Genomic DNA, 12,143 nt, shown 5'->3' with positions numbered 1-12,143 from the left:
GCAGGAGTGCGAAGGAGTTCCTCTCGTGCAAGAGTGCGAAGGAGCCTTGCGGAAGGAGGAGTGGAACTAATAACCCCCTTACCTCTGTCAGGTGTAGACAGATGTGGCCACAACTCCATGAGCTCAGCCACAACTTTGTTTTCAAGAAAAGCACGGGTCTCTGCAGAAAGGTTCTCCCTAGATGAGCACTCCTGTATCTGAACAGGGTCAGGAGCTGTCTCATCTACATATGGAACCAGGATAGGGATGTCTCCTTCCTGAAGAGATGGGTCCGTGGCCCCGTCAATGGTAGCTTGAGGTACTAGCTCACCAACTTTGATAGGCACCCAATGGGGGACGATCGAAGTAGGATGTGCTGACTCTCCTGTCTGCGCTGTAGAAGTACTAGGATGAGAGGCTGATGGTCCTAGCTGTGAAGTCAAAGGTCTAGTAGCACGTGAGGCAATAGGAATTGATCGTGAAGAAGGTCCAGGTCGGGTGAAGCTATGAGGTGCACCCGCGGATCTTTTTGGACTTTTCTTTTTCCTTGGGCTATCTTTGGCAAAGTGCCCAAGGGTCCTGCAAATCCTACACTAATCCTATCTTCCTACAATCTCAACTCTCTGTCTAAAGAAAGAGCCATCTAGACGCTGAAGCATAATGTGGTCATTCGAGATGTTAGGGTCAGAGACAATGACCCTAACACATGGTGCCCCATTGAACCTAACTACCTCTGCTGCTAAAGTAGGCATCTAAGGTAGAGGGGGGATCTCAGTAACCACTCCAAAGGCGGCTCTAGTGGAATGTAATAGTCGACGGTACACCTGAGGAAGGCCTGGAAATCTGATGAAGAGTGATGTCTTTCGGCTGTCTTCCTCGACATGATCAAACCCTAAAGAAAAAGGGGTCACAAAAATCCTCCTAGAGCCCAATGCTAACGGGCTAGCCTGCAACACTTTATGTGCTACCTCTGAGGAGTCAAAAACAATATGGAAGAAACCTTGCCCAAGCGGACGAACATTTGTGAAGTGCCCTGCGAGGTCTCCAGGTAGAGTGGCGGAGCATCCAGTCCCGGGCCTGTAACCTGGAAGTGTGGGACCATGGATGCAAGAAAAGAGTGATGTCAAGCTCTCCTGCTTAGTATCTTTTTTGAGTTGCTGCAGCTCGTCTTTTGAGAAAATGATGGTTTTCGCGGCCGATGAAAGTGGGCGAGGATTGGCTGAAGGCTGGGCCATCATCAATCAAGGTGTGAAGGCCGACTCGAACACAAAAAGCTCCGTTCGACCAACAGTGCTGCTAGGAAGGGCTAGAAAAGAAGAGGATGGTAGGGAGGGAGAGGGAGAGGGTGGGGGCTAAGGGGAGAAGGGGCAGCAAGGGGAGAGGGAGAGGGTGAAGGGGGCAACAGGAGGGAGAGAGTGAGGGCAAGGGAAGAAGGGGGGCAATAGTGAGGGAGAGGAGAGGGTGGGAGGGAAGGGGGAGGAGAGGGTAGGCAAGACTGGGGAGGAGAGGGTTGGGTGGAGAGGCTAGGGAAGGGAGAGGAGAGGGTAGGCGGAGAGGAAGAGAGGGGTAGGGCGGAGAGGCTAGGAGAGGGGAGCAGAGAAGAGAGGGCAGGCAAGGAGGAGGCCGTACGGCAAGGGAGCAGCAAGGGAGTGGGGTAGAGAGAGCAGGCAGAGAGGAGAGGAGAAGGGCGAGGTAGAGAGGAGAGGCTAGGGAGTGGAGAGGAGAGGGTGACGAGGCTGAGAGGAGAGCGAAGAGGGAAGAGGGAGAGGGAGAGGCCGTACGGTAGAGAGGAGAGGGAGAGCAGGCCATACAGTCATATGGCTGAGGCGAGGGGGAGCAACAACAAGGTCAGGGAGGAGCAGCAACTCCATACTCTAGATTTTGGACGAGGGTAGTAACATATTACATATTGAGTTAGCGCCCCAAGGGAAAAAGTGCACCTGTAGGCAAGCTAGAGTCTATGCCAGCGCAAACTCTAGCCTGCCCTGCAAGTGCAGTTTTTCCTAGAGGGGTTTTTGAAAAGTCATCAAAAGTACACATTTTTATAGTCGTTTCTAGGGTTTTTGGGCATTCTGAGGTCATTTCAGGTATCAAAATTGCCAAATTTGCATATATATATATATAAAGTTTTGATTAATTTCAAAGAAATTAGAGCTTTCAAGTGTTTTGTTTGATGATTACTAGATATTTATTCCATTTGTAATAATTTCTCATTCAAACATTGATGTCTTCATTAGAGGCATCAAGTTCGCTGAATACATCATTGCAATAAGAGAGCTCATCCATTAGTTGTCATTATCATATATGTTAATGATGTAATCATGCTTGTATTGGATTAAGGGTGTACCAACCCTTATTAAAGGAAAAATTTTAATGTAATGAGAATTTTGTTGGTAATGTATATCTTAATCCTTGTTTCTAAAAGTATTATATACTACTTAGGAGTGTTAGTAACAGTCATGGTGCATCGAGATTTATGTTGTTAAAAAATACATCAACATTTATCAGAATTTTATTAAATATACCAACAAAATGTCTCTAGGATTTGTATGTCTAGAAGGGGTATGTAAAAAAAGCTCATAAATTTTATTAAGTTTCGTCAAAAGCTCACGATAAAAAGCTCACTGAAAAATCACACCCATCTAACTGCATGCAATGCTTAAATTTGGTATATATATTGGGCTTCATTAGCATTTCAAGCATCATATGACTCCCAATTATTTTGAGAAAGCTTCAGCATCAAGCCTAGGCCTACCTAGGGACTTAGAATATGAAGCTTAAGACAAGGCAACAAGTTTAAGGAGACTGATTGCATGTTATCCCACCATGCAAGCCCCATCCAATTGTAGAATCATGAGCCACCAGTATATGTTCAATCTTATGACAATCTAAAACCTAGGTGGCAATCAAGAAAATCAATTTTCATGATTTTCAATACTACGACAAATGAGAACTTCATGATTTATTGCATGATGATACATGTTTAGAGGATGAAAATTGATAAATAATTGAAGTTTTAAGTAAGAAGTTTATTTACACATTGGAAACACATCTTAAATTTTGTTTCAAATTACAATAGAAATGAACAAAGAAGATTAACAATTGCAAATATAATATCTAAGTAACAAATATAAGTGAACTATAGCAAAAGGATACACATGCACATTTTGTGACCACAATTTGTGGATTTACATGTCCCACCCACACAATGTCAAGCAAAGTGTCAAATTACTGCAATTTACAAACCCACTTTTCCTTTTCCAAGAATTTGACCCCATTATTCATTGTTTTCTATCCTTTCATGTTTTGCTAATTCTCGAAGATGCTAATTCATGCAAATTCTATTGCTTCTTTCCTTTCATCCTTTGAAATTCACCAAAGATGATAATTTGTATAATACTTATATCATTTCACTTTTTTCAAGGGCATATATTCTATTATAATCCCTAACTCATAAAATTCCCTAAAATTTGTTAACATTTTGAATGTTTGTGTAGACGTGATCACAAGTAACATACTTATCTCTTCCACTTCATATCCAAGTTGTGATCACCAAGAATGTATTTACCTCTTTCACTTCATATTTCAAGTCCACTTCAATTTTTGAAGCTAGTGGTTCATTATATGAAACTCTTTTACTAAAGTCCCATGTTCGAACATTGGGTTTATCACTGACAAGTTTAGCCAAATGGTAGATATTCATTGATGATTTATTCAAGAACAAAGAGTTTGTTATTGATCATTTTTATGAGCATATATCACAAAGAATAATGCTAAGAAACACTACATAATTATTTCTTATTTACATTAACAAAGTATGGTTTTAAAAAATAAAAAAAGTAATTAATAAGAAAATCAATAATTGAACTCAATTAAAAACATTTCACTTCTATCCCTAATTTTATTCAATATTATCAAGACTACTGATTAGGGAACCTAGATTGAAATTGAGGCCCTATTAATTAATTTGAGCAAGGGCAAATGTCCAATTAATGTAAGCCAATGGCATGGCAAAAATTTTAAAATTTATTAATGTAAGGCAAAATTGAGATCGAGAGCCAAGTAGTTTCTGGCAAAAGCTTTTGCTCTCACCAGAAGCTTCTGCGACATCTTATAAATACCGGGCTGGGCTGCTCTTACAAATACCAGAGCAAGGTAGAGGAGGCGGAACGCCTGTGAAAAGGCTTTCCACGAAATAGGAGAAATGAGAGAGAGAGAGGGGGGGGGGGGGGGGGGGGGGGGGGGGGCAAGTTGAGGACGAGATAGAGCGAAGGGAGGGTGGTCAATGGGATAGCGCAAATGAATAGGTTAATTGGTAATTAATCAACGCAAATGAATAGATTAATGCGAGTCAAGGAGGGTGGGGATAGCAAGAGGAGTAGGAGAGAGAGCACATAGGCGAATAGGGGAAGCATTATATAGATTAGAGATGCAATAAGAAACATTACCATAGATTACATGTTCATCAGCATTCAAGACCTTTGTGATGACAATGAGAATGGCTCATGGTTAAAGAAATGTGCCTACCTTGTTGATTTGAGAAAATCAAGCTCTTTTCCTCCTGCCCTAGCAACATAAAGTGCCATATTTTTCACCTAATTTTAAAACCCCAAAAAGGCGAAGAAAAAACCAAAACCCAAAACTCGGTAAAGTAAAAAGAGGTGCAATAAGGAACATTACCATATTAATCTTTCATAGGGCTAGCTGCTACATGATTGCATATGTTCAATCCATCAAAATATGTTTGCAATTCATCAACATGTAACTTCAATGCATTATAAATTATTGTGTTAGTGTCCCTCTTCCACAACCAATTTTGTACATGCCAAGGCTTTCACTTACATTCTCCAATGCATTGAATTTTAAAAGCATAAAAGAAGCCCGATGACAATGAGAATGGCTCATGGTTAAAGAAATGTGCCTACCTTGTTGATTTGAGAAAATCAAGCTCTTTTCCTACTGCCCTAGCAACATAAAGTGCCATATTTTTCACCTAATTTTTAAACCCCAAAAAGGCGAAGAAAAAACCAAAACCCAAAACTCGGTAAAGTGAAAAGAGGTGCAATAAGGAACATTACCATATTAAACTTTCAGAGGGCTAGCTGCTACATGATTGCATATGTTCAATCCATCAAAATATGTTTGCGATTCATCAACATGTAACTTCAATGCATTATAAATTATTGTGTTAGTGTACCTCTTCCACAACCAATTTTGTACATGCCAAGGCTTTCACTTACATTCTCCAATGCATTGAATTTTAAAAGCATAAAAGAAGCCAGAGGAGTTCACGACACAATATGTAAGATAGCACGTGAGTTCAATAGAGGAGTTTTATTTTCTTATGAAGTTACAAAAAATACACATAAAGAGGGGGTATAAGGGGTAACTAAAAGCTCCTTTTTTAAAAGCACATGATATAGGGGGTTTTCACATAGTGAATGCCCTAAGAGAAGATACTTATCAAGACGTAATCCATGAGACCTTTACTTGGAAAGGTTGGCTATGAAATAGAAGAGACAAGACTAGAGTCTATTGAATGCATGCATCAAACTACAAATACCAATAATATGCCTTATCCAATGTGTAAAGAAACAAATTCGTGCCTAACAAGACAAACCATGAGACCTCTACTTTGAAAATTTTGATATTAGAGCAGAGACAAGACAAGAGTCTATCTTATACATGCATCAATCAAATCAAAGCATCTACTAATTGGGCCTTTAAGCATATAGACCTAATAGCATGCCTCTCCAAACCTTTTCCTACCTCCGTAGTGTTAAATGAGCAAACAATGGAGCGCTCCTACATCGTCATAACTCTTGACATGGGGGAGAAGCTTCAGACCTCAGATTTTATAGACCAGTATACAATCCTCATTAATTTCGTAAAAAAAGAATGAGGGTGCTCATTAGTTCTATAATAAAGGTTTCTATAGGGCTGCAATGTAGAGCTATTACATCAGACTCACTTTGAAATCAAGAATAAAATCCTCTTTTTGGCGCAACAAAATATGAAATGAAGCATCATGACTTGTCCATATACTTGAGACAAACATTTGAATATAAGGCAAACCCCTTTTTTATAAGATATTACATCTTAACTTCAAATCTTCTCACGAGCTGCACCTTTATTGCTTGACTAACAAATTGTGATCTTACTAGCAAAATGCAAGTCCCAGGACTTCATACTCGACAACTTAAAGAGTACAACCAAAAATACAAGTCCTAGGACTTCATACTCAAGACAACTTAAAGAGTACAACCAAACGGTAAAAAACGGTAAAAAATAAATCACAGTCCAGTGCAGAGAGTGAATAGACTCTGTAATGTTACACTTTAGACTGCCAAAAAAAGCAAGAGGGATTCACATTAACAACATGCATAACACTCTCATCAAGCCGGTTACTCTGTCCTAGTTTAGCAAGTAGAGGTGCCACATGAAATGAAGTTCTCAAGAGAAATGGAACGAAATGCTAATTATGTGAAACTTAGCACTGGGCTTCTGACCGTTTTCCTTCAGCCGAATAAGTTCCTGTAGTTTTGAGTTATGGCTGTCCAACCAGCTTCTGTGGGGTGTGCCCCGTCCCAAAAAAAGGTTTTCTGGGCCTCTGGGCAGACCTTATACAGAGGCTTGCCTTGATTATCTACGCTCCCGCACCCAGCTCCTTTCATTGTCGCTTGGCAGCATGACTCTAGTAGATCCGCAGAAAATCCTGTATTGCCCACAAGCAACAATGAGCGAGCTAGAGGAAAATGACCTTCCCCAACCTTTTCAAGGTCTGAGAAACTACGGCAGACAATTTCCCGTTTGTTTATTCGAACAAGAACTAATATGGACTGATAGGTAAACAGATAAGAGCTTCTATATCAAACATACCATTGACATGGAAGTGAGGGAAAGAGGGGAGAGATACCAAATTTGGAGCCCGAAGAGAGCACATCCAGAAAACTTCTGTATTGATCCAATGTTATGAATTCCGAATTGCGTGCTGTGAAAGTCTTCAGCGTCAACAGACCCTGAGCAAGGAGCCGGTTGTGGACTGAGCTTAAGACGTTGTCCGTTCGACTGCAATTTAGCATGCTCCTCGGCATTGTGATAAAGGGCAAGCAGCCAGCTGGTTCCAAGTTCGTTACCGCAAATTTCCGAAAGCCAAGTTTGTGGAGTCTCCGGAGTTCTGCCGTTAGACGACTTACAACTCTGGTGATCAGGAAGGGGATTCCCTGTAGAATCAACATCGACTATGAGACGCAACATGCTCGAATTCTTCGCCACTAAAATCATCTCAGGAAAGCTTAACGCACCTTGACACCACTTTTCTGAATGTGGACGCTGTAATCGTTTCCACCATATACCACAAGCACCAGAGAATTCGAGAGATCCATAGTCCTCCCCTGCATCAGTTGCTCAAACTGATCGATTTGGCTGCTAAGGTTTGCATATTCTGCCCCGTATGTGTAGAACACCCCACTGCCTCCGTAGGCAAAGTTTACACCCGAGGATATACGCCCTTGAAAATTGTTTCTTTGATGATATGGCACCGGCGATGGAATGTTGAGAAACTTGGCTGCAAATTGCAAGATCCAAATCTGGATGTTTGTTAGACAATCGCGGAAAAGAACTTTTGGATCAAGGCGGCTGAAAGGCAGGTGGTAGAGCTGCAGTACCGATGAAATCTGTGAGGACCAAGCCGTCTGAGAAGCGCCCTGTCGGTTCTCCAGGCCATGAGCGACCGTAGGGAGACTTCCAAGGTTGCCAAACGGCCGGGTTCGTATTGTCGTGGTTCCCAGTGTCCGCATACGAATCACCAAAGACATACAGAGACGATGGGGTTGTTACACCCGCAACTCCTGCTCACAATGTCGGTTGAAAGTCATTCCAACTACATAGGGAACTCAAAGAGATGCGCTCTATTCTTAAATTTCGCGAAAATGTGTACCTTGTAGGCAGACAGCGATGAACCACAGTAAAGCGAAGAATGCAAAGTTCCACATCTTGGAAGCAGCGATGTGTCTGACCACCGGCAGCATATTGACAGGGATGATGCATGGAGCTATGGAAGACGTCCGTTGGTGAATGGAACTGCCATTGCAAACGGCTGGAAAAAAAATGGAAACTGTACTGACTATCGGTTCATCTCTGTGCAGCCGGCAAAGAAGCAGCGAGCACATGCAAAGCTCGGATACTATTCACAGTTCGATTCGGTGGATAGCTCCATTCAGATCTACCCGGGTGCACAATGCACCGTGTGCCTTTTTCAATCGCCGAATAAGTGGCAAAGGATTATATTGCTGCTGCCGTAAATACACGAATGTTGGCAAAGGGCGAGGGCGACAACAGCAGCTAGCGCAACAACAACGAAGCGGCGTAAGTTGTGATGTGCGCAGATCAAAGTACGACTAAGGGGACGCACTCACTACTGTACAGGGTCCTGGTGATATTGCCATAATAAAGCCACAGGCAATATGGAAAATGGCTGTAGCTACTAATCATACAGACAGCCAGCCAGGAATGAATCATTCGATGAAGCTCGCTGTGGGCACTGGAGGGAATCAAATGGTTGGTTAGGTGACCACTGACGATGAAATAGAAGGTAGTCATGGTGGAAGGGAGGAAGCTCGCCACTGACGATGAAATAGAGGTAGTAATGGTGGAAGGGAGGCTGCTTTGGAATTTGGGTGGACAGCATGCGCCTCATTCAATGCACTCCCTGGCCTCCCGCCCATGGGAAATGGAATTTTACTCTTTCAAGGTAACCACCAGTAACCTAACGCGTCTACGACCGTCTAGAGACCCACTCCACTCGGTCTCAACATGGGATCTCAAACTAATTCGACAACGGTCTCCAAAGGGTTCCTCACTTTGACAAAGGGATCTCAAGCTAATTTGACAAAGGGTTCCTCGCTTTCTTCTTGTTTGACATACCCCAAGATCATTATACTCCATGTAAGCACATTAAAGATATGCAATGCTGCCACATTTTGTGTATATGTCCACCAAAGTGGTTCCCATAGAGAATCAAACTCAAAGCCAATTTTTAAAGCTTTAGACTTGTTTCCTAAACTTCCTTTAAACTTGCTTCCCCTCTTCCATCATGCAAAGCTATATTGTTGGATGCCTTACCATGACATCCACGCATATAAATCCAAAGCCAACACATCCTCATCTTGCTTGTTACAACCCATGATCATGCTAGATCAAGAAGACACATTGAGATAGACCAAGATGGTAGACAAATGCCTAATGGGAGTTGTCTAGACCTCCAATTCTTGTGAATACTCCTCAGTTTGACCTTCAAAGGCTACACATGTAGCAAAAATACCAAGATTCTATCAAAAGCACGTAATCAATTGCAATGCCACTACCAAAGGATGGCCTAAATGACCACTATCCCTCAGTTCAACTTCCAAAAATATCAGTTGTAGAAAACCTCCCTCTATTACCACTGGTACGAGCTCTTGCTTGTATGGATGCTTTGCATAACTATAAATTGTGTAAGATGGGAGATGGATTTGCTCATTCATTGAGGATTCTACCCTTGGCCATACATGGACGCAACCCTTGTGAACCTTTTCGAGGATCTAAAATTTGAAGCAAGGGAGAATGTAAACATTATATATTTATTTATTTATAAACATAAATTTATTTTATAATTATATTTACATATATATATATACATATTTAAATATATATTTATATATAAATATACATTTTTTGTTAAGTATAAATATAAATCAATACTTTATAATCTCTCTCTCTCTCTCTCTCTCTCTCTCTCTCTCTCTCTCTCTCTTTGTTCACACATAGGCACACGCACGTGCGCATGTGTGCACGCACGCACACACACACACACATGTACATTAAAGTTCTCTCTCTCTCTCTCTCTCTCTCTCTCTCTCTTTGTTCTCTCCTCCCCTCTATCTTTCTATCTGTGTGTGTGTGTGTGTTGTGTGCCCTCTCTCTCTCTCTCTCTCTCTCTCTCTCTCTCTCTCTCTCTCTCGTTATGAAGCTATTTGAGGTCTCCCTTTTGATGTCGGTTGACATTTGGGAAGAGGAAAGGTTCTAGAGAAAAGATTCGAAGGCCCCTTCCTCCGCTTCACTCGTCACTAGAAACACCTTATCTTCCCCGTCCTGTTTTCAGTGATCAGACTCTGACACACACACACACACAAAATCAATAGTTTATAATCTCTCTCTCCCTCTCTCTCTCTCTCTCTCTCTCTCTCTCTCTCTCTCTCTCTCTCTCTCTCTCTTTGTTCACACATAGGCACACGCACTTGCACACGTGTGCACATGTGCGCACACACACACACACACGTACATCAAAGTTCTCTCTCTCTCTCTCTCTCTCTCTCTCTCTCTCTCTCTCTCTCTCTCTCTCTCTGTGCACTCTCCTCCCCTCTATCTTTATGCATGTGTGTGTGTGTGTGTGTGTGTGTGTGTGTGTGTGTGTTGTGTGCCCTCTCTCTCTCTCTCTCTCTCTTGTTATGAAGCTATTTGAGGTCTCCCTTTTGATGTCGGTTGACATTTGGGAAGAGGAAAGGTTCTAGAGAAAAGATTCGAAGGCCCCTTCCTCCGCTTCACTCGTCACTGGAAATGCCTTATCATCCCCATCCTGTTTTCAGTGATCAAACTCTGACACACACACACACATTACATTAATATATTATATTAAACAAAATATAAAATATATTCTATATATATTATAATCTAGATTATAATAAAATATATTATATTATCATACATATATACTCTATTACATTCTCTCTCTCTCTCTCTCTCTCTCTCTCTCTCTCTCTCTCTCTCTCTCTCTCTCTCTCTCTCTCTCTCTCTCTCTCTCGTTATGAAGGCTCTCCATTCTGATGCAAGCTGACATTTGGGAAGAGGAAACATTCAAGAAGAAAATATCCAAAGGCCTCTTCCTCTGCTTCACTCGTAACCAGAAATGCCTTTTCTTCCTCGTCTTGCTTTCAGTGATCAGACTCACACACACACACACACACACACACACATACACACATTTTGATTTTAGTAAATGTATCTCATAGAAACACTTATTTCTTTACACACACACACACACACACACACATGTATTCTTCCCCAACTATGAATTATTCTTTTAAGTAACCCCCCTTGAAGTCTCTCCTTTACACTATCTTTTTAATCAACCCATGCACCAATCACACTAATCCATAGCTGTTGTCTCAATGCCCTGCCATGAATGTTCAATCCAAAGGCATTATAGCAGCCAGGCAGTGTACCAAAATGTGGCAATACTCTGGACTAGGTTATCGTATCCCTCTCCTAGTCCATTAGGATGACTTGAACCATTTTTGTTGGATTCATTGGTCTCTCCTACTGCTGCGAGTTGATTGTTGTAGTGTTTTATCCTAAGTACGTAAGCATGACCGGTTTCGTTGCTGTTGCAAAAACTCTGGTTGATTTGGCTTCTCAATGTGAGTATCTTGGAAGTGTTCTTGGACTCGTAGAGAGCTGCGAACATATCCCATGCTTCTTTCAATGTCTTGACAATGTTGAGATGTCCTAGCATGACATCTTGCACATTCTGCTTGATCAGATGATATGCATACTTATCTTTCTTATCCCATTCTGCCTGAGCTCGGGCAATGGCAGGATCTACTACAGGTGCAGAAACTATTTGTGTAGCTATAGATCTCATTGTAGATCCCACTATTGCTGGTGCTATGACAACAGGTGGACTAGAGCTACTGGTGGTTGGATCGTCCAATGGTCTAGGTGTAGATCCATCAACATACTCCCATTTGTCCTAAAGTACAAGAATGGTCTCCATTCGGTATTTCCATGTGCCATAATTAGAGTTGTCTAGCTTAGCAGATGCCTCCAGATTGAGGTTGCTAATCATAGACATGGTGCAAGAAATGTACTCAAAGTGTCGTGAAAATCATTGTCTAAATCAATTGAAAATATTGACTATGCCAAGTGAAATCTAAATTGTCGGTGAAGGTAGAACTATAATATATAAAATCCGATATGTATTACAAGGCTTGTGGCAAATGATGCCGGGAATAGCAAAGAGGCTTTACAAGGCTAAAATGATGTGCACAATTTTGTGAAATAGCCAAATAGGCTTTACAATGATTGCATGTGTGTGTAAAATCAAATCATGTGCTATTTGCCCCCAC

The 12,143-nt window shown here is 41.6% G+C and overlaps 1 protein-coding gene across 1 annotated transcript; it reads right to left on the bottom strand.

Moving 5' to 3' along the window:
- Window positions 1–6,136: 6,136 nt before the first annotated feature.
- On the bottom strand, window positions 6,137–8,411 carry LOC147903070 (GDSL esterase/lipase At5g03610-like). The gene is made up of 5 exons (XM_087374030.1): window positions 7,919–8,411; window positions 7,647–7,829; window positions 7,284–7,546; window positions 6,896–7,202; window positions 6,137–6,694 (listed from the first exon to the last, which is right to left on the bottom strand). Exons 1-5 carry the CDS (start codon window positions 8,148–8,150, stop codon window positions 6,498–6,500), a joined length of 1,182 nt encoding a protein of 393 aa, XP_087230156.1. The 5' UTR covers window positions 8,151–8,411; the 3' UTR covers window positions 6,137–6,497.
- Window positions 8,412–12,143: the final 3,732 nt, after the last annotated feature.

The sequence above is a fragment of the Dipteris shenzhenensis genome, chromosome 4 (assembly GCF_047967505.1).
Source record: "Dipteris shenzhenensis isolate YYH24624 ecotype China chromosome 4, Dip_SZ_1.0, whole genome shotgun sequence".
NCBI classification, from domain to species: Eukaryota; Viridiplantae; Streptophyta; class Polypodiopsida; order Gleicheniales; family Dipteridaceae; genus Dipteris; species Dipteris shenzhenensis.
This window is presented reverse-complemented; position numbering and strand designations above follow the sequence as displayed.